General features: G+C 37.1%; 3 protein-coding genes across 3 annotated transcripts in view; 2 read left to right on the forward strand and 1 right to left on the reverse strand.

Moving 5' to 3' along the window:
• Positions 1-600: 600 nt before the first annotated feature.
• LOC134790583 (alpha-methylacyl-CoA racemase) lies at positions 601-2,158 on the forward strand. The gene is made up of 2 exons (XM_063761432.1): positions 601-839; positions 953-2,158. Exons 1-2 carry the CDS (start codon positions 732-734, stop codon positions 1,976-1,978), a joined length of 1,134 nt encoding a protein of 377 aa, XP_063617502.1. The 5' UTR covers positions 601-731; the 3' UTR covers positions 1,979-2,158.
• Positions 1,979-3,333, reverse strand: LOC134790582 (2-oxoglutarate and iron-dependent oxygenase JMJD4). Its single transcript, XM_063761430.1, has 2 exons — positions 2,728-3,333; positions 1,979-2,643 (listed from the first exon to the last, which is right to left on the reverse strand). The coding sequence occupies exons 1-2, from the start codon at positions 3,225-3,227 to the stop codon at positions 1,983-1,985; spliced, it is 1,161 nt and encodes a 386-aa protein (XP_063617500.1). The 5' UTR covers positions 3,228-3,333; the 3' UTR covers positions 1,979-1,982.
• Positions 3,334-3,575: 242 nt separating this feature from the next.
• LOC134790667 (mRNA (2'-O-methyladenosine-N(6)-)-methyltransferase) overlaps positions 3,576-22,620 on the forward strand; it is a 30,559-nt gene continuing 11,514 nt past the window's right edge. The window contains exons 1-4 of the mRNA XM_063761556.1: positions 3,576-4,852; positions 4,960-5,100; positions 10,042-10,218; positions 11,164-11,432. Of these exons, the coding sequence (XP_063617626.1) occupies positions 3,923-4,852; positions 4,960-5,100; positions 10,042-10,218; positions 11,164-11,432 (1,517 nt within the window). The 5' untranslated portion in view covers positions 3,576-3,922. The remainder of the gene's footprint in view (positions 4,853-4,959; positions 5,101-10,041; positions 10,219-11,163; positions 11,433-22,620) is intronic.

Genomic DNA, 22,620 nt, shown 5'->3' on the forward strand with positions numbered 1-22,620 from the left:
GCACCAGTCATAGAAGGTAGCATCCTATAGAAGTAATGTGCGCGTGCCTCGGTGAGGGACAAAACATACGCAATGCGACAATATGAAAAACACGTAATCTACGTAATTCGATCGGGTTATTTATTGCCCACCATAACCCATACTAAATTTATGGTGGGGAACAAAAAAAAAAGTGAGACTGTGACAAGGACAAGCAATAGTACCGCTTTCTCTGCTACTCCTACTGAAAGTTGTATAAGTGTATCTCGTTCGGTCATTTGGCCCCTCCCCCGTTTCCTCTCTATATTATTGTACCTCTATGGCACTAGTGCTTGAGATTTGTTGCAAGATCTATTGAGCCCTTTAGGATGAGTTTGTTTTGTTTTGACACTTGATTTTGATTAAAGTTTGTTTTATGTCTGAGAAAGTTTGCCATTTCAATTTACAGAACATTATTTATGTGTGTGTAGTCTAACTGGACTTTGAACGTAAATATATTACTTACTGAAAATTCAAACCGTATTGTTTAAAGGCCAATACTTCTTGTTATTGTTACTGAGACAAAATCCACATATTCAGTAAGTAAGTATGTCTTTATTTTGCTATGTAAAAGTTACTCAGTATTTTTATGAAATATTATGGAGATGTACTTAAGTTTATAATAATTCCCACCTTTGGATTCGTAATTCCTTTGATCAATAAAATAAGAGCTTAATTAGAGCTTTCTAATATTTTTGCAGTTAAGTAATAAAATGGCACTGCGAGGCATAAAAGTGGTAGAAATGTTGGGACTTGCCCCTGGCCCCCTTTGTGGAACCATATTAGCAGACTTTGGAGCTACAGTCACTGTGATTCAAAAGGTGAGTTTCTTATTTCTTTGTCTTAATTAGGTTTTCTTTTGTTACTTGAATGTGACTGGTCATAAAATCTTATTTTATGATTTATGATAAAACTATTTTCATTATTTTTGCAGATGGAACCATCACCATTTGATGTTTTATCAAATGGTAAAAGGATGTTGTCTGTTGATTTAAAGTCTAAGGAAGGAGTACAAGTCATCAGGAAATTATGTGCATCATCAGATGTTTTACTAGACACATTTAGACCTGGGGTAATGGAGAAATTAGGTCTGGGTCCTGATTTGCTCCTTAAAGAAAATTCAGGTCTTGTTTATGCAAGATTGACAGGCTATGGACAAAATGGAGCATATGAGACCAAAGCTGGACATGATATTAATTATGTAGCCATGTCAGGTGTTTTATCTGCACTGGCAAGAAAAGGAGACCTACATCCACCAGTTAACTTACTGGCAGATTTTGCTGGTGGAAGTTTTATGTGTGCTCTTGGAATTCTTTTAGCTCTTTTTGAAAGAACTAAATCTGGAAAAGGTCAAATAATTGATTCCAGCATGACAGAAGGAGCAGCATATTTAGCAACATGGGTATACAAATCCAGAAACTTACCAGTATGGTCAGGATCACCAGGAACAAATGCCCTAGACGGGGGTCTTCCATTTTATGGAACTTACAAAACCAAAGATGATAAATTCATGGCAGTTGGAGCATTAGAACCACAATTTTATGTCAACTTTCTGAATGTACTGCAGTTGTCTTTAGAAGACTACCCACAAGGAAGTGATGTGGAACACTGCAGGAAAGTATTTGCTGAAAAGTTTTTGACCAAAACACAAGAAGAATGGTGTCAATTATTTGATAGAGCTGATGCTTGTGTCACACCTGTTTTAGACATGGACTCTGCTGATACGCACAAATTACACATGTCTAGAAAGTCTTTCTACAGAGACTTAGAAAATCTCTTAGTGCCAGAGCCAGCCCCACGACTATCAGTGACACCAGGGGTTTCCACTGGACACCAGAGCATGGCTATTCCAGGACAACATACAATACAAATTTTAAAGGAGTTGGGTTATAACACAAATGAAATAGAAGATTTCATAAATAAGGGTGTTGTATATGCTGCAGAGAAATCAAAACTATAATTGTTTACTGAATTTTGTTGATTATTTGTTGTTTAATGTTTCGGGTGTCATATTTATAATCTATATTTAAGGAATTATTTACAATCAAGAGGTGGGTATTAAATAAATCTATTATTTTTAGTAACTTTTTCAAGTCAAACATAATATGGTTTTTGCCTAATACATATTTATTGAATACAATGCAAGTGTTTCCTTCAAGTTCATTAAGTCTCTTTTTAGCTATATAACAAATGAAGTTAATGAAATATTCAAAATCCATACCAAACATTGATTTTAAGATTAGCTGACATTGGCTCACAAACTCCGGAGTGCTTTGGAACTCTTTTATCTCATGTTCCACACTTAACAAACATTTTTCCAGAGCTTTCCAAACTTCTTCAATGTTGCAAGCATTAATCCAGTTCTGGTTGATGGATATAGTATCCAGCTCATTGGAAACCTCATGATGCCATCCTGAAGGCACAAAAATAGCATCACCTTTTTCTTGTATTACTTTGAAATGTGCTACATTTTCAAACTTCATATCTTCAAACATAAGAGGTAAATTTCCTAAAGGATCTTTAAGTCTCTCTTCCTCTCCAGGAGGAAATAAAATCCATTTTTTTCTACCTACAACATTTACTGACCAGCTAAAAGAACTATAAACATCTGCATGTAAAGGTGTCCTGTAAAAGAAAATACAAAATATTACTTTATTGTATTTAGAGTATTATTTTAATACTTAAGTGATATACAAATATAGTACATACCATGAACCACTAGGTCCTATGTAAACAAACATAAAATCATCTTCTTGGTGATCTTGCGCATACTCATTGAGCCAATCTGAACCGAAGATTACTGGCACTTCATAGAAATTGTCATCAGGACGGAGTCTCCTTAAATGCCAATCTTTCAAGTATAGGAGCTTTTCCCTTTCCTTGGTTTTTAAGTACATCATATAATCACTGACATTGAGGTCGTTTTTAGTTTGCGCATTATAAGCGATAGTTTGACAATCTGCTACTGGCGCTTTAAGATCGCTGTATTTGTCTATGAAATGGTCATAATTTATTGTGTCGTCTTTGACCCATGTAGTAGAACATTCCCAGTTAGAACTAATATTTCTTATTATACACGGCAAATTGTTGTAAATGTAATCCTTATAAAACTTACTGTATTCTATGTCTTTCGGTAAAATACTAACGTCGCAACCAGTGTATTTATATGTATGTGTACTATCGAGACATTCATTTATTTCTATTTCCATTATACTATGTACAAATGCCGTCTTAATTAATTATTCAAATCTTTCAAATTTAAACAGAATATAAAAAATAATATTACAATTTTCTATAAACGTAGGGTCAAGTTGACTGATACTTTTGACAGAACTGAAACATATTTTTCTTTAGAATTAAAACGAAAATAAAAAGGTTACGAAACATTTTTGAATTCACCTATTCTTTTCACATTAATGAATTCTACTACTTAAATAGTTGATGTTAAATAAATAAATTTAGGTAAATTTTGTAACAAATTTAGATTGATATTGACTAATTTCTATAAAATTAAGTGTCTCGAACAGAATCCTTTGTTCAATTAATTTGTCTTGTCTGTGCCATGTCATATTTGTGATGGCGGTGCTAGCTTGGGGGCTTTGCTGCCTTGCTTAGTCGTAAATTTACGATACAATACTTTCTGATTGATTTCGAAGCCACAAATATTGTTTTATAAAGTTTTATTTTGTTCTGTTATTTTTCATGTATAAATCATGATGTATTTCTTTGAGATCGCTGAAGTTTGCACGATAACAATTCTTGGCGCTAAGAAAACAATTAATGAATCTTGATGAAAAATGTGCTTATTGGAACCTTATTAGCGTTAGAGAATTATTAAAGTTCGATGCAAGACAGTTTAGTGCTCTTAATTCTTTTTAGTATTAGTTAAATCAAAAGAAGCATCATGAATGATGTTCGAGACAAAGTTGTTGCCGGGTCTTCGAGTTGGGAGAACACAACAACGCGAAGCGACTCATCACCCGAGACCCAATCATCGCCCGGCGGCAGTGGGGAAACCCCTCAGACGCCTGGAGCGCCAGCGCCGCTGGCTCCACACCTTGCTGCCGACTTACATCCAGATCTCATACAACAAGGCTGGCGCAAGTACTGGTCCAAACGAGAAAACAGACCCTACTTTTGGAATAAGCTCTCTGGGGAATCAATGTGGGAGCTACCGGCGGTAAAAAGAGATTTTGACCCTATCACAGACCCCCTTGGCATTTGTCACACTGGTCCTCCCAATGCAGGTAATATGACTCCAAGCGCCAGCAAGCGCCGGCCTTCAGAGGACAATGGACCGCCACCTAAAAAGTTTGTTCTGGCAGGGCCTTGGGATATAGAGGTGGCAACAAATGTGGTTATATATGAACGGCCCCCAACAATCTGCCCCCATCCTCATCCAGAAATAGAAGGTTTTAGATTTACACTTGCAAACAAACTTCGACAGTGCTATCAAGAGTTGTGTCATACCAGAGAGGGTATTGATGCTCCAAAGGATTCATTTAATCGTTGGCTTATGGAGCGTAAAGTGAATGACCAAGGAGGTTCAGATCCACTTTTGCCAAGTCACTGCTTTCCTGAAATATCCCGTTCTATGTATGAAGAAATCATGAACGATATACCAATCAAGCTGACACATCCAAAATTCACTGGGGACGCTCGTAAACAATTGTCACGCTATGCTGAAGCTGCAAAGAAAATGATAGAATCCAGGAATGCATCACCTGAAAGTCGTAAGGTGGTGAAATGGAATGCAGAAGATACATTCCAATGGCTTCGACGCACAGTTGGAGCTACTTATGATGACTTTCAAGACAGACTGGCACACCTACGAGTTAGTTTTTAATTTTTTATTGGCTCTCACTTCTTTGGCTTTAGCAATATAACAAAATTGTAACAAATAATATGTAATTCTCAGTAAAATCTTAATCATTGTTTCAGAGACAATGTCAGCCACATTTGGCTGAAACAGTGAAGGCTTCTGTGGAAGGCATCTGTTTGAAGATATACCACTTATCTGCAGAGTATGCGCGCAAAATACGAGAGAAACATAGTGCTCTATTAAAAGAAAATGGAATACAGGTATGGAATAATAACCATACATCGGGGTTTTCGGTGTGGGAATGATTTCACGTATTTATAACTTTGTTTATTGTAAAATAATTACCAAACTATGTATTAAACGTAGGTAGTAAGGTCTAAATGTGCTTAGAAATGTTAAATTAGTATCGTTTTAGGGTTCCGTACCCAAAGGGTAAAACGGGACCCTATTACTAAGACTCCGCTGTCCGTCCATCCGTCCGTCTGTCCGTCCGTCCGTCTGTCACCAGGCTGTATCACACGAACCGTGATAGCTAGACAGTTGAAATTTTCACAGATGATGTATTTCTGTTGCCGCTATAACAACAAATATTAAAAACAGAATAAAATTAAGATTTAAGTGGGGCTTCCATACAACAAACGTGATTTTTGACCGAAGTTAAGCAACGTCGGGCGGGGTCAGTACTTGGATGGGTGACCGATTTTTTTTTTGCCGTTTTTTGCATTATGGTACGAGTCCGACTCGCACTTGCCCGGTTTTTTACAGTTTTTACCTGTTATTTGGCTAGTGTAAAACATTCCCGCACCAAAACCCCAATGTATGATAATAACAAATTGTCTCCTCAAATATTTATTCATACTTGATGCAGTTTTATTTTATTACAAACAAATGTATGTGACTAGTATCACCTTATTGTGGTAGGGGAGCCCACAATGCTAAATCGGGATTTACTCGAGCGTCATAGAGACCTATTGAGTTGCAAAGCTTAGATGATAAAAAGAAAAAAATGTCATATAATACCTTTTCATTGGTGGGGGGAGCGGCTATAGATTTTCAAAAATGTAAATAAAAACTAGTGTCCGACCGAAACATGTTTTTTTGCCGAAACCGAAACCGAATGTTCGGCTTTGGCTCTAGTTTCGGCCAAAACCGAAACCGAAACCGAACCTTTTGTAGACTTGTTAAAATCGTTGAAAAAATGTCATAAAACCGCTTTTACACCCATATTATGGGGCTGTCAACACCCAATGTCCTTGAAATTGATGTTACTTAAGCAGTTTTTTAAGAAAATTACTAGAGTTAGACCAAGATAATTCTGCAACGATTTTGATAACACACGCAGTGCAAGTGTTATTTTAAACGTCAAAACTTCTATGAAATTATGAGTTATGACGTATAAATAACATTTGCACTAGTTGCACTGCGTATGCTATCAAAATAATTGCATAATTTTCTTAGTGTAACTCTATTCATTCACCATCAGTCAAGCTAACATGTAGATACAGGGTCAACCAAAAACGCGAGCGCAGCGAGCGCGAAATTTTTTGCTAAAATATCGCAAGATCGGTACCCGGTCTTCACCTGGGCCTAAAAGTCCGAAGTGTCCCAGTGAGGCGAACTTTCATGAGAAGTCAAAGCCGCGCTTCAGGCTTCAGGATAAGTAGTTGAGCACAGACTCCAACCAATGTCCATTGTATTAAAAAGCGAGATATTTCCTTGAGCGCTGGTGGCCTAGCGGTAAGGTCGCAGGTATAAACCCCAGCTCGTACCAATGAGTTTTTCGGAACTTATAGGTATACGAAATATCATTTGATATTTACTATTTGCTTTTCGGTGAAGGAAAAACATCGCGAGGGAGCCGGACTAGTCCCAATAAGGCCTAGTTTACTCTCTGGGTTCGAAGGTCAGTCTGATGGCAGTCGCTTTCGTAAAAACTAGTGCCTATGCCAATTCTTGGGATTAGTTGTCAATTGGACCCCAGGCTCCCATGAGCCGTGGCAAAAATTCCGGGATTACGCGAGGAAGATGATGAGTTTTCTTATTATTCTTTGCCCAGGCCCAGTAACATGCGACAGTGCTATCTCATTAACTCTGATACAATTAGACAGTGTGCACGTTATAGGTATTAACAGCCTCTTAAGACTGCGTCTAGTGGCGCCCTCATTAGTGGAATTGTGTTTTGATAATAAACCAATTAATTACTGTACCTATACATGAATCAGTCAGTATATGTAGGTACATATTAATATTGTTGTCCTACTTATTCCCCAACTTTTGGTCTTTGTCACATAGTTTAGTTTCATAGTACGCAGTACCATTTCGTAAGTTTCGGCCCGGCCGAAAGGTTCGGCCGTTTTTTGGCCGAAACCGAAACTACAGCCGAAACATGATTTTTTGGCCGAAACTGGCCGAAACCGAAACCGAACCTTCGGTCGGACACTAATAAAAACTTTTGCATGGACATCTCGAGCGCGTCAGATATTGATATCATCCATGTCCTACGTATTTAAAAAAATGTACGTATGTTAATCTGATTGTTTCAATGATGGGGGTGGTCGTACGTAAGGGTTGAAAATGAAGAAAAAAAATTTTTATCGAGCGCGTCAGATCTTTTAAAGAGATGTTAAGTGAACCTAAAAAGAGCTCTTATATAATAATCTGACGATTTGGATGAGACGCAAACTCGCGGCCATTATTTGAATGTGCAAAAAGAATTCGCCATTTTGAAATACTCAAGCGCGTCAGATTAAGATATATATGGTTCATCTTTATGCCCTAGACGTGCTGTCTCATAATCTGACGATTATCTGGAGGGATTCGCTTAATCTGACAGTTAATTTTTTTTATTTTTTTAAATCATTGAACTTAATTCAATAAAAAGCTCTGGAAATAGCATGCAAATAAAAAAGTGTATGTTTTTTTTAAGTAGAATAATTATTAAAAATAATTATTTTTTTAGTATTTTTTTAATTATCATCTGCATCGGTGGAATCATCTTCCTCCTCTAGCTCGATTTCATCCTAGTTATCGTCCCATAGAAAATTTGAAATTCACGCCCTTTTCTATTGACAAGATTTGCTTACTCGACTTTTAACTTCCTTAAAACTGCACACATACACGTTAATGCAATGGGGAGTCAAATATCAGAATGGAAATTGTATAACAAGTCCATTTATACCCAAATTTCAATTGCTCTCGAATTAAAATAATAAAATCGTACTTGGAACCTAAAATACTCTAGTGCAGAAACGTATCATTTTCTGCACCCCTTTTAGAACAACAATGACCCTCTTTCAGAGCATGAGAAATGAAAAATATTTATTCTTTTCAAGTGGAGTAACTAACAGGCTGTCAGGTGATAAAATATAAAAATAGTACGCAAATCGCCGGATGAGTACGCGAGTACGCAAGACCATAAAATAGTACGCAATGCCTACTATTGCGTACCCATCTGGCAACTCTGGTCCAGAGTGAGGACGGAGTGAGAGAGTAATAGATAGAGAAATAGTGAGAGAGGAATAGAAACGCGGAGAGGGGAATATAGGCATCACGTAGCTGCACGCATTCAACTTTATCGATGAATTTTTGTAACTTCGGCTTGTAGAAATCGTCAGATTATATATTTTTCGGATTCCTTGAATTATTCCCTTCAAAATAAAAATAAATTAGCCACGCTCGAGAATGTCGAGATGACTTTTTTTTTACAACTTTGTAGCCCTACCCCTTCTTTACGTCACTCTCAAATTGTTAGATTAGTTTAGTGGAATATACACGTTTTAGCATGTAACTAACTCACCCTACCTTAATCTGACGCGCTCGAGAATTTCAAATGATCAATTTCTTTTTACTAATCTGATCCTTTATCCTTGATGGGCGGCCATACAGGGTGTCCCATAAGTGACACGTCACAGTGACACTGGAGGTAGACCAAGCCAAGAGGACCCAAACCAACTTAACATGACCCCAGTAAAAGTGGCACGGTTTTCGAGTTATGGCCAAATTAAGGTTTTTCATGAATTTTGACCATTTTTAACATTGTTAGTGCCAGTGTGCACTCGGAAAGGTTTCGAAGTAGATAACAGAATAGGTATTTTATCGATAAACAATGTAAAATGCAAAAAAGTACTGGTTTAATCTTGAATTAAATTCACGGCGAAACATTAATTTCGATTTTGACCACCTGTCGTTAAAAAAATTACTAGAAAGTAATGAGCAAATGATGTCAAGTTATTGAGCATGTTATGCAGATTCAAATATTATGACACATGTACCTTCCTGCAATGAAATAGGAATTATTATCATCTTACGAAAGCCTCATAAAAAATAAGTAAAAACTAGGAAATCAGCAATCCGTTGCTACTTAGTAAAAATAATGATTTATGTTAAGATATCTAATTCTGGATACAGAAATAAAAAAAACGCCTAATTAGTATTTGCCGAATGCCTAGAAATGCCGTACACATAAAAAAAAATTCGAGACCTTTCCGAGTGCACACTGGCACTAACAATGTTAAAAACGGTCAAAATACTTGAAAAACCTTAATTTGGCCATAACTCGAAAAACGTGCCACTTTTACTGGGGTCATGTTAAGTTAGTTTGGGTCCTCTTGGCCTGGTCTACCTCCAGTGTCACTGTGACGTGTCACTTATGGGACACCCTGTATATGGGGCTCATATTTGGTGGCAGTACTTAACCGGGTAAAAGGTATCCCCCTATATATTAATCTGCCGCGCTCGAGTAAATCCCGAAATCCCCTCTTGCTCCCCTACTATTGGAATAAAAAAATGGCTAGCCAACAATTGTTCACTTAGTTAATGATAAGTTGCTAAAAATACAATATGATCCTTTGTTATAATAATTTATTAGTACTAAAATAAAAAGAGTCTAAAAATAACATTCAGTTACTTTGCCCACTAAGGCTACTAAGTTTCATTCACTAGAATTGGCTAATGGGTATCCAAGTGTAAGGATGGTATTACCAATTAGATATGAAAAAAAAACTTATCATTGAAGGTTTCATTGAAGGCTCCAGGCCTCGCAATGCTTTCATACAAAATTTTTAGGATGAAGTTTTTGGAATCCAATAAATAAACCAAACAAGTAGAAAGTAAAAATTTTCTAAAACAACAGGAAATAGGCGCGGTAAATGGGATTTCGCTGACATCCATGCTCGATCATTATATATCTATTTGTTATGCAGGAACTGCCGGCGCCGCTGCAGCAGGCTGCACTGCGGAAGGTGTGGTGCTACCCCGTGCAGTTTGCTCTGCCGGCCCCGCGGCCACCCCTAGTCGAGCACTTCCTCGACCGCGACCAGGCGCTGCTGCGCTACCTCGGCGAGACGCAGGTCATCAACGCGGCCTACCTCCAGAAGCTGGTGGGTACACCTATTGGAGTCTGGTACTACTTGGTGCAGTTTGAAAAGAGATAAAGATAGTTTATTATTAAAGTAGGCATATAAGTAGTAGTAGGAAACTATTGTACAAAAAGACATATTAAAAATAAATAACATAAAATTAGTAAGAACACATATTACAATGCGCTTATACATTGTATTCGCACTGCCGCGACCATAGTCGAGCTTTCTCGTCCACAGCCAGACTGAAGTTTGAGAAGCTGATATACCCACTAGCGCATAATAACAGGACGTGAAATATCAGATTTGGTAAAATTTAAATAAGCCTCTTTTGACAGGCGTTTATTGTAATAATAATAGCCTAACGTGTTCTACGATCTTATCAGACAACCTTGACGACATAACGTATGCATTGAGTGTTTAAAAAATATGCAACATACGACATTGACATCTTAACTCTATGTGTTCAAACTTATATATCACCAAGCGCTTGGGCAAACCTTTTAGAAAATGAGCCAGCCACATTAAAAACATTGATTTGATATGTATGTCTAATTTAATGTTCACTTTTGAGAAAAATTGAGAGGGCTCCTCAAGAAGCGGACCTATACTCTAGGAAGTCTAGGACCTAGGTTAAGGGTAAAAAACTACGACTACATGTTTCTTATTTATTTTTACCTATGTCTTTCAGTGTGTTACTTATGTCTTATCTGCTACATTAGTGATTCACTCACGCTTAACACTTATTTTAAAAGTTATTTACATATGCGTCGAGTCGTGGTACGAATAACGAATAAGAATTATAAGAATAAAGAGGCAGGAAAAGCGGTCCTCTATTCGTCTCGTTAAATTCCTGGAACATTATCTGTCAATGTCTTTTTGGCGCCAAAGCGCTATCTAACGATGCTGCTATTTCATGAAATATTCCGTTTTTCTTCTGTTACTACTACCTCGCTTTATTTTCAGGAGTGCCTATACCGGTACAGCTGTTTCGATGACAAGAAGTTCGAGCAGTTCCTCTCCCGCGTGTGGTGCGTGCTGCGGCGCTACGCGGCGTGGGTGGGCGCGGGCGGCGACGCGCAGCTCGCACAGATGGCGCTGCCCGTGCCCGTGCTCGAGTGCTTGCACCGCTGCTTCGGCGTCACGTTTGAGTGCTTCGCGTCACCTCTCGACTGTTACTTCCGTCAGTACTGCTCGGCGTTCGCCGATACTGACTCTTACTTTGGATCTCGTGGGTACGTTTATTCTGTATACTATTAATTAGAGAGAGAATCATAATATCGACACGCATCTTTCACAGCTCCATCTGCATATGCAAGAGACGATTTTCGATATTTCCATGCTGGCATTGCTGGCGGTAGGCTCTCAGCACACAACGGCGGTGGAATTCGCACTGCTGCTAATGCAAAATGTTTTAACATACTTTAAATCAACTTCAGCGTGCCGCAACGGACATTATTTCATTTCTTTACGAATTTTCATTGACCTTCCTGAACATTCCTGCCATCAAATTCGACAGCTAAATTAGATGTCTACACGGCGCACGGCCCTAATATGCATTTTTCGGTAACTCGGGTTGGTTATCATAAGGTGAAGTTTGACAATTAATTTACCACAAAACATAATTATGACGTTGTATAGCGCGTTCTAGTTCGGCTGTCATAATCCGCCGCACGACTTTTTTTTTAATATCCCTACAATCAAAACCCCTTGATCGCCAATGACGTCAACTGACGCGACCGGCTACAGCCCAATATTTATCAACCTTTGTGCATTCTGACAAGGTTCACTACGACACGCGTCGCGCCGCACACTTATTAAATAACTAGCTGTGCCCGCGGCTCCGCCCGCGTGGAATTCGATCTGTGTCAAGTAAAGTTGACAGATGGATATGCGGACCGGACGATACAGTAAGGTATACGCACGCGAGCGAAAGCGAAGCGGCCTGCCTGGCTAGAGCGCCACTCACCGTGGTCTTCTTCAGACTCCTGAGGAAGACCACGTGCCCCTTGTAACTTCAATACGTTGCGAGACTTTCGCGAATGATTCGATTTTTTCGGGAAGGCATGGAAATCAGTCACATCATTTTAGATTTAGATTTATTTATTTCATAATATGAAATTACAATATAAATTATTTTACACTAATCTATACGAATTTATATTATGATCGTCAAGTAGGAAAATAACAATTGATTATGTGAGGTAGGACGTAAAGGAGAACTCGTTCGTACTGAATATAGGTTTATTCTGTCTTAAATAACAAGTACAAGCCTTTATATACTAAGCTATGCACTTGTGTGGGTAAGGCGTAGTACACACACTACACCTTCCCCCTTAAAAAGACGAAAAAAAATATATTATTCTTGAATACAAACATAAAGATCTATTTTTTTTATATAAATGAAGAGTAAATAGTAAACAATTAAGAATAGAAATAGAAAACACAGGAAATAAAACAATAAAAAATAATTAAATTGATAAAGAAACTAAATTACATGCAGTAACTTTTACAAAAACAAGTGTGTGTAGATTAAAAGAACAAACTTTTAAAATCGAAAAAAGAATATCTGGCAAGCGGATAATTTCAATTCGTTAAGATACTTATATAAAAATTAAATGAAAGATTACAGATTTTAATAACATAGGTCTTTAAAAAACAAAAAAAGGTATTTCGCTTTTAATATTCCATCTACATGTTCAGGATACAACACAATAATACAAGTACAATATTCTTATTAAAAACTAAACGATAAGATTCAGAATTAAACACAATTGATTTAATACGAGAACTTAAAACTACAGTAGGTATTCTTTTTATAATTTTTCTCATCCAAAAGTATTCGTCAATACATTTCATAGTCCAAATGTTACGTACGCGTACATGTGTGTTAGTTCCTAGGTAGGTACCTTGAGATAACTCTCATAATCATAATTATTTCAGTAAGTATATTAATTAATTCACTTGCAAGTCTTATTTTTAAGTAATAGACGTCTTTATTTCATTTATTACTTATATAATAACATTCATTTAATCGTGCATCTAAAGCGTGCCTCTCTTTTTTTTGGCAAGGGTACACAACGCATTTATTTCCATGGTCGGCCGACCTTAAAATATACATATATTTATTAGCTCAGGATACAAGGAAATTTAATTTAAAGCGCGCACACATACTATTTCTATACTCATACAGGCAGTTCTTTTAACACATCCTTACATCATAACCTTCCATGTGTCCAAGGAGTCTCCACAATTGATACTCGACCGAATCATGGTCAGACATCCAAGGATTCCGTGCCTGCCTTGTATCCTGGTGTACCCTTGTTACCCTAATCGCTCAAGGCCGCCTCTCGGGCCACCGAAGATGCGATAGGCATATTTAATTAATTATCTTTCATATTACCCTCTGTCAAAAAAAAATACATTCATAAACCAAGCACATAAACACAATACCATAAAACTTCAACAAATAAGAATTTCAACAACTCTTAGTTGATCAGGCTAATCGTTCTTCGAAATACTTATCTGCTTCAGTTTACCCGAACTTCACTAACGCGCCATCTAATATCAATCAAATACCATCTCCATTATTCCAACCAAAATCCAGTTATACTTAGAAAACCTACCTAAGACCTATTCCTTTCTATCTCACCTCATATACTTACATACAATTACAAACTGTAATAAAACCTCTAGCCATAAAATCCAACGTCAAAACAAATCAAAACATTCCTATGCCTTATTAATATAAACTTTTTGTATCCTTTCCATTCCTATACTTATCAATGATTTTATATTTTCGTAAATATCTCCTGTGACTCGATCTCCTATATTTTTTTTTACTTTAAAAATATTTTTACAATGTCATTTACCGTGCTTATTATTGTTCCATCCGTGTAAAAATATTATCGTCAAGTCCAAACAAAAAAAATCTTGACTAAAATCTTAAATTTAAACACATAAATAATATCCATTTAAGTACTAACATTTTAACTTAACATGGTTAAAAGTCGGCATGTCTCTATATGTAATCATTAAGTTTAAATACGACAAAATTGAAATAATCTAAATTGTTGCACAATACATTCATAAGACATTATGTTGAAACTGAAATTCGAGATGTAATAACAGAAGCTACATTCCAATCCCTTTTATGTGAACTCACGCCGCGGATGGCACGCCTTACTTGTACAGTTGTACACTATGACGAATTTTGTATCCAAGTGCAGAAATAATCTATTTTTAAGTGTACCAAATAAAATAAAATTACGAAATGCTAAAATATGATTAAATAATACTTTTAATTTACATGGAGCTAGGAAATGAAATGAATATGTGCCTTTCTTTTAACCATACTATTATTTCGTTATTAAGCAGCATACTTATTTAAAAAAAAAAAAAAAAGAAATATTAAGCCACATCTTTAAATTATACGTTAGCACCAAATTAGGAAAAATTAAAAAAAAAAAGTAAACTTCATTTCCATGAAAGCAATAGCTTACATAATGTCACTTATTTTAATTTTAATTATTTAATAAAAGAAAAGAAATGTAAAATAAGAAATGACAACGAAAATAACACTATACTTATTTAACACGAGAAAAAAAAATGGACAATCAACTGTATATAACGTAACACCACACTGTGTACCGCACCTGCCTTTGAATATCTCACGATTACATTTCCACCTTGTTCTCGACTCCAACTCCGGCAAGGTCAAGTCTGGGGTCCGGGACGCGAACAAGCTCCCGGCTGCAACTTCCAAGTTTATCAGCGGTTTTTATTTTATTTTATTATAATTTTTATTTTATTTAAGTCCATTTTCACATTTGTCTTTTTGCCACGTCTAATTTTAAAATACTTATTTAGGTATTTTTTTGCATTTGCACTAGGTACTTGTCCACGTTGCACACAATTTAATTGTTATAATTAGTCTAAACTTTTCACATTCACTTTTTGTATTACGAGTATTAGTCTTTTTATTACACTGAATGTTCCAATATTTTCACCAAGGCCAGTACTTCTGGCTGGCGCAGCGCGCCGCCAGTGCAGCGCAAGGCCGCACTGGCAGGGTCGCCATGTGAGGTAGGACGTAAAGGAGAACTCGTTCGTACTGAATATAGGTTTATTCTGTCTTAAATAACAAGTACAAGCCTTTATATACTAAGCTATGCACGTGTGTGGGTAAGGCGTAGTACACACACTACAATTATAATTATACAAATGTCAAGCAATACACAATTTAAAAACCATTATAAGCAATCGATTAATTAAATAATTATTAACAATGTCAAATAATATAAAAGAAAATCAATGTCAATATGGTTAAGCTAAGCACGAATATCTCATAATGATCGTCAAATTAAAATAATATAAAATGAAAAACAGAAAATTTTATCACGAAAATTGACAGTGCCGCAGCAGTAACGTTGCAACAGAGTACCTAAGCTGCTGCAGTCGCCACCCGAATGTTACCTTTATCATATCTTAGAATGTTTTTGAAACGCGAGCGAAGCGAGCGCGAAAATTGTTCGATATAAAAACGCAATTTGATAGACAGTTGTACATATTTACTTGTAGTATGGAAATCAGTCACATCATTTTATCACGAAAATTGACAGTGCTGCAGCAGTAACGTTGTAACAGAGTAATGCTGCTGCAGTCGCCACCCGAATGTCATCTTTATTATATCTTAGAAAGTGATTGAAAACGCGAACGAAGCGAGCGCGAAAATTTTTCGATTTAAAAACGCAATTTGATAGACAGTTGTACATTTTTACTTTTAGTATGGAAATAAGTCACATCATTTTATCACGAAAATTGACAGTGCTGCAGCAGTAACGTTGCAACAGAGTAATTCTGCTGCAGTCGCCAACCGAGTGTCACCTTTATCATATCTTAGAAAGTGATAGAAAACGCGAGCGAAGCGAGCGCGAATATTTTTCTATATAAAAACGCAATTTGATAGACAGTTGTACATTTTTACTTTTAGTATGGAAATCAGTCACATTAACACGAAAATTGACAGTGCTGCAGCAGTTGAGTAACGTTGCAACAGAGTAATGCTGCTGCAGTAGCCACCCGAACGTCACCTTTATCATACCATAGAAAGTTATTGAAAACGCGAGCGAAGCGAGCGCGAAAATTTTTCGATAGAGTCGGTCCATAAAAAGTCTGCAGCGAATTTGATAGCCCACGCAGTGCAAGTGTCATTTATACGTCATAATTTCATAGAAGTTTGACGTTTAAAATAACACTTGCACTGCGAGGGCTATCAAATCCGCTGCAGACTATTCTTGGTCTGACTCTATAAAAAACACAATTTGATAGACAGTTGTACATTTTTACTTTTTGTCCCAACCAGGCGCGAATCCAGGATTTCATACAGAGAAGGGATGGGATAGTTTTCTATCAGCCTAGCTTCGCATAGGGCTCGATATTTAAGGGTCTCAGCGAGGTTGTTTTAATACAGAAAAGATGCAAGAAAGCAGAGCTTGGAATTGACTAAGTGAATTGAATTGGCGAAGTGTGAGCAAGGCAGAAAGCCCAGCTGCGAAAGATGAAAGCTTGGATTTGGATCCACGCCCAAGTGTAATTAAGGCAGAAGATCAACTTTGCCGTAAGGCAGAAGGCTTCGCATAAGACCTAACGCCGAACTACAGAAGATTGGCTTGAAATCGAATCTATGCATGTAATCACGACTCTTCTACTGCTCGCTCTTTGGCTTCACTCGAAAGCGCTACTTGATAGGATGCTACTAGTTTTCGGCTTTCACGGGGCCCCTTATAACACTTTGACAGTTAGGTATCAGGATCGCGGCTAAGGAGCAACTCGGTTTGGCCGACAAATCTGGCGTGCAAGAGAGCAAAATTCGCTATAAAATCGGTAACCTATGTCGAAAAAATCGGCTGGCCGCAAGCCCAAGATTTTTTTTCCATGACTTTAAAGGCCTCCGCGTAAGGTTAGATCGAAAGCCTACGTTGGAGATGTTCTTTACGTACCCTCACTCTCTTACCTGATCCCTACAACCCTTCGTTATTAGATGGGTACTTGTACACGTATAAAAGTTTCATGTAGGTACTCCACGACGACTGCAATGCTGATGCAGCCTGCGCGTTTTTTTGCCTACGGTTTTGGTGCCCCCTAGACGTGGTGCCCTAAGCAAGTGCTTATTTTGCTTAAAAGGGTTAATCCGGCACTGCAAATGACAGAGGTCAATGTTTTTTTTTTCAAAGTACCCATTTTCGTGGCCATTATTAAGAGCTTAATACGTATGAATATGGATTTGATATGGATGCGATATAATTACGATTAGGTATAATTCATGACGGAGAAAATTAATAATTTTAAATAATTATGCAATTATACTCGTTAAAACGAAAATATTACTTTGCTAATCCGTGAAAAGATAACGTGCTAGTCAATCAGTGCTAACCCGTTATATTTACTTGCGTATTTTTACATGCAATTAATATTCCCGCCCTCCCACCGCAAAAAGAAATACGCAAATAAATATAACAAATAGGGAATGCAAATCGGTTATTTTTTGTATGGAAATATTCGGTTTTTAACCGAAACCGCGGTTATTTCCATACAAAAAATAACCGATTTGCATTCCTTAATAACAAACCACCACCAAAAGAATAATCCTCGACACGTGTTTCGCCTCTCTACGAGGCATCCTCAGGAGTTGTTGACGGTCTGACGCCCGGCAACGCAATGACCTGTCCATGGTATAATAATATACTCCGCCTGGTACTCTATTCCGAGATTCGCGTATGACCTAACTGACACGGGCCTACGTCATCATGCTGTTTACAGGTTCTCAAACTTTAAAATGTGGGAGAATTTTAACCAACGGTGAAAATTATTTTAACGGCATTAATTTTAAGTTATTCATGTAGAAACATAGTAAAATAAAACAAATCTAATGTATTAAATTAAACTTTATTTATCTATACAAGACAAACGTTTGAAAAACTAATTCACAGTTACACATTAATTACCAAGCTTACGACGTAAAAAGTTTGGAAAACACTGCGACTGCTGACACTGAGCGAGAAGGAAATAACAATTAACACGCGTTCGACAAGGATGACGGTCAGGGCATGAAGTTATCTAGATCCGAATTGTCAAATGTGACAGCGCTATCCTGTGTTGCCAGTAATGTAAACAGAATTACCCGAACGTCTGAAATTTCTTTCGTGAATCGGAAGATATTGCTAACGAATAATTAAAAATGACGTGTTATTGTAAAATTTAAGATAAAATACATATAAATGAAAATTATAAAATTATAAAGAAATATTTTAACTTATTAACCATAGGTATAATGTACCCATGTAACATGTTATGTTGAAATAAAGTGGCAATGTTATTGTGACGTAGGCCCGTGTCACTCTGGGAATAGAAGACCATGTTTTATTAGACCATGGACCTGTCTAGAATGGTCGGCCATATTTATACCTTGACCACTCCCCCTACTGTGCAAGTGTGAGTGAGATGGAAAAATTCGTAATAACGGCGATGACGCAACATTCAATTGTTCGTTAAGAATCATGCCCCTATTGTTGTACCTAATTATTTCCAGTTGTTCCAGAACACCCAAACGCAATCCCTTTTCGCAAACATGTAAAATATCAAAAGAATGATTCTCAGATAAAGTGTGACCTGTATCTAATAAGTGCTTTGCGGATTAGCAAAGTAATATTTTCGTTTTAATTAATATGGATTTCCGCAAAGTAACGCCTGATTCTATTCACTAATTATACTCGTGTTGATAATTATGTGTGTTTATTTTACCACTACGTAACTATGTCTATGTAAACTCATTTTTAGTTTTCTTGATTACCTACTTAATGTTTACTCAGTTCCCCAAAAGATGGCACTGTGCAATGTGTGGCAATTAATTTATTGTCGTTTAATTTTGTTGTATTATTAAATCAACACAATTATTCAACCGTTCAGCCCTTTTTCACGTGATGCGCGGTCAAATAAACAGACTGTTCGCGTCCGTAGAGTAACTGTATACCAGGGATGTAACGGATGTGGTTTTATCGGAACCGAAAACGGAAACAGATGTTTTCAATTTAGTTTAACGGAACCGAAAACGGAAACGGAACCGTAAACGGAACCGGAACCAGAATCGGAGCCTGACTTTTTAACGATGTAGTCGTTTACCCCTTTCTAGAATAAACCTTCAGACAAAGTTTACACTTAGCCGTGTCTAGGGCTTCCAATACCGGGATCCCGGGATCCCGAAATACCGGGATCCCGTCTTTTTAAAGGTATTTTTCAATACCGGTATTTTTAAATGCAATACCGGGATCCCGGTATTTTCAAAAATAAGGAAAATTTGCACTATAAACCATTTATATCCATTAGAATGTTTATATTCGGCTTTATTAAGAAGCTTACTACACGTCAGACGCATCTAAATTGCATCTAGCCCTTATTTTATTATTGAAATAAGATCGTTGCCTGAACGTCAGATAAATATTTGGTGGTTGGTGGTGGATGAATCCTGACACTGAGATTAATATAAATTTTTAAGAAAAGAGCAAGGATCAGGGAACTGCAGTATGGCAAACTAATTTAATTTATTTGACATTGATTGTTTATTGTTCTAAAAGCTTTTAGGACATATCTGGTGTTACAGTAACCCTTTTTAATTCCCCTTTTTCAATAAAACTATAATTTTTTAAGCGATTCATATTCAATACCGGGATCCCGGTATTGATGAAGACAGTTTCGGTATTAATACCGGTATTGTAAGAAGTCCGGTATTTGGAAGCCCTAGCCGTGTCCCCACTTACTTCATCAAAATAGTTCCAAATCGAACTTGATTTCGGCTTCATTGTGCGTTTTTTTACACACTAACATTCACCACACACACTACATACAGTCAGTAGTCAGTACACAACAGAACACATACGATTTTAATTTTAATAACACGAATAAAACAAAGTATACAAACAAACAACAAATTAGCGTAGCACGTGGCAAGCGGGGCGATGAGCGAATGACTGGTATGAACCTGTTTGTTTTTGGTGTACGCCGCCGCCGCACGAAGCATTGACATCCGTTATAACTTCCGTTTCAAACATAACGGAACCGGAACAGAAACGGATGTGTAATACCAAACGGAAGTTCCGCCTTAACGGAAACGGAACCGGAGCTCCGTAACATCCCTACTGTATACAAAAAGGTTTACCAAATCTCACGCTAGATGTCGCTGACCCGACCGCAAAACTAGCTAACGATATTCTTATTGAGTTCATATATAAGGTGTGAAAATATATTTTTAATATATTGGCTTTATTTGTGAATGTTAATGATTGTTTCATTCTTCTCAAGTAAAGAAGCGCACTTTTTGAACGAGTTAGGAGTACATACATTGGTCCTTAAAGAACCGGATGTACTGTGGGCCTTAAGTATTTTAGTAGTGCTTCCTGCACCAAGTGGCAACGGATTGTTGTCGAGGGTGCAGTCTCCGAGGGCGGCAGCGGATTGGAGCAGTCGACGGAGTCAGCAGCGCTGTGACCTTGAGTGGCGTCACGGTGGATCAACTTGGCGGGATGATTCAACTAAGGTTCAAGTACTAGTGAAGTGTAAGAAGATTTCAAATTGTGAGCATGGTATAATAATATACTCCGCCTGGTACTCTATTCCGAGATTCGCGTATGACCTAACTGACACGGGCCTACGTCATCATGCTGTTTTTACAGGTTCTCAAACTTTAAAATGTGGGAGAATTTTAACCAACGGTGAAAATTATTTTAACGGCATTAATTTTAAGTTCTTCATGTAGAAACATAGTAAAATAAAACAAATCTAATGTATTAAATTAAACTTTATTTATCTATACAAGACAAACGTTTGGAAAACTAATTCACAGTTACACATTAATTACCAAGCTTAAGACGTGAAAAGTTTGGAAAACACTGCGACTGCTGACACTGAGCGAGAAGGAAATAACAATTAACACGCGTTCGACAAGGATGACGGTCAGGGCATGAAGTTATCTAGATCCGAATTGTCAAATGTGACAGCGCTATCCTGTGTTGCCAGTAATGTAAACAGAATTACCCGAACGTCTGAAATTTCTTTCGTGAATCGGAAGATATTGCTAACGAATAATTAAAAATGACGTGTTATTGTAAAATTTAAGATAAAATACATATAAATGAAAATTATAAAATTATAAAGAAATATTTAACTTATTAACCATAGGTATAATGTACCCATGTAACATGTTATGTTGAAATAAAGTGGCAATGTTATTGTGACGTAGGCCCGTGTCACTCTGGGAATACAAGACCATGTTTTATTAGACCATGATTGTGAGTACATTTATGTTTATCTGTGCAAAGTGTCATTAATTGGAACTGTCACCTGTCAAAATAATATTTGGAAAATAGAACTGTCACATTTGGACTTAGAAAAATTCATAGACAGAAGACAATTTCAAAGTGTTTAAGACTTAGAATAATTTAAGAAAAAGTGATCCGACGGGGAACCTATGCCCGATTTCATATCGAAGTACATCAGCCAAACACTTAGAAAATTTGAGAGCAAAAAACACTTGTAATTTTTTCAAGATTTACTGTATGAGGACTTAGCAGATGATTTACGAGTGACTATTTGGGACTTAGAAAGTTTATGATAAGATTTGCTGGGACTTGTAATTTTTCAAGATGAGTAGTAAGATGGGAGCTAGTGTAAATTTTCAAACGGATCAAAGCATTCGCATCAGCAAGGCATTCAGTAACTACAAAAAGTCTCCAAAGGAGCGGATTACCATCTCGTAAGTTGAAACCAGACTTGAAAACTTAGAGAAAATATGGGATCAGTTTTCACGTATGCATATGCAGATACTGATGTTGCCAGAGCAAGATGTGCTACAAGATACTGCATACATGAAGGATGATGTGTATGATGCGACCAACGAGTTATACATAGATTACAAATGCGAGCTTAAGAACGCTATGAGCAAGTTAAAGGCAACAACCAGCAATGATAGTCCCATATTGTCAACTACTCAATGTCAAAATCGAGTCACGTGAAGCTCCCTAAGATCACGATTCCAATTTTTTCGGGAAAATACGAGGAGTGGACAGGATTTCGGGATTTGTTTATTTCACTCATCCACAAAAATAAGGACATCGATGATATCCAGAAGCTTCACTATCTCAAGGCACATTTGACAGGCGAAGCGGAGCAGCTTCTCAGACACATACCCATTTCTAGCGAAAGTTATGTCCAGTGTTGGGCCCAGTTAGAGAGTCGCTATAATATAACAAGCAATATTTGGCGAATTGCATATTAAAAAGATTTTTTGCACAAAAGACTCTTCTGACTGAGTCTGCCACTGACATAAAGCATATGTTAGATTGTACTACAGAAACGTTGAATGCATTGTCT

Source organism: Cydia splendana, chromosome 5 (genome assembly GCF_910591565.1).
Source record: "Cydia splendana chromosome 5, ilCydSple1.2, whole genome shotgun sequence".
Taxonomy (NCBI): domain Eukaryota; kingdom Metazoa; phylum Arthropoda; class Insecta; order Lepidoptera; family Tortricidae; genus Cydia; species Cydia splendana.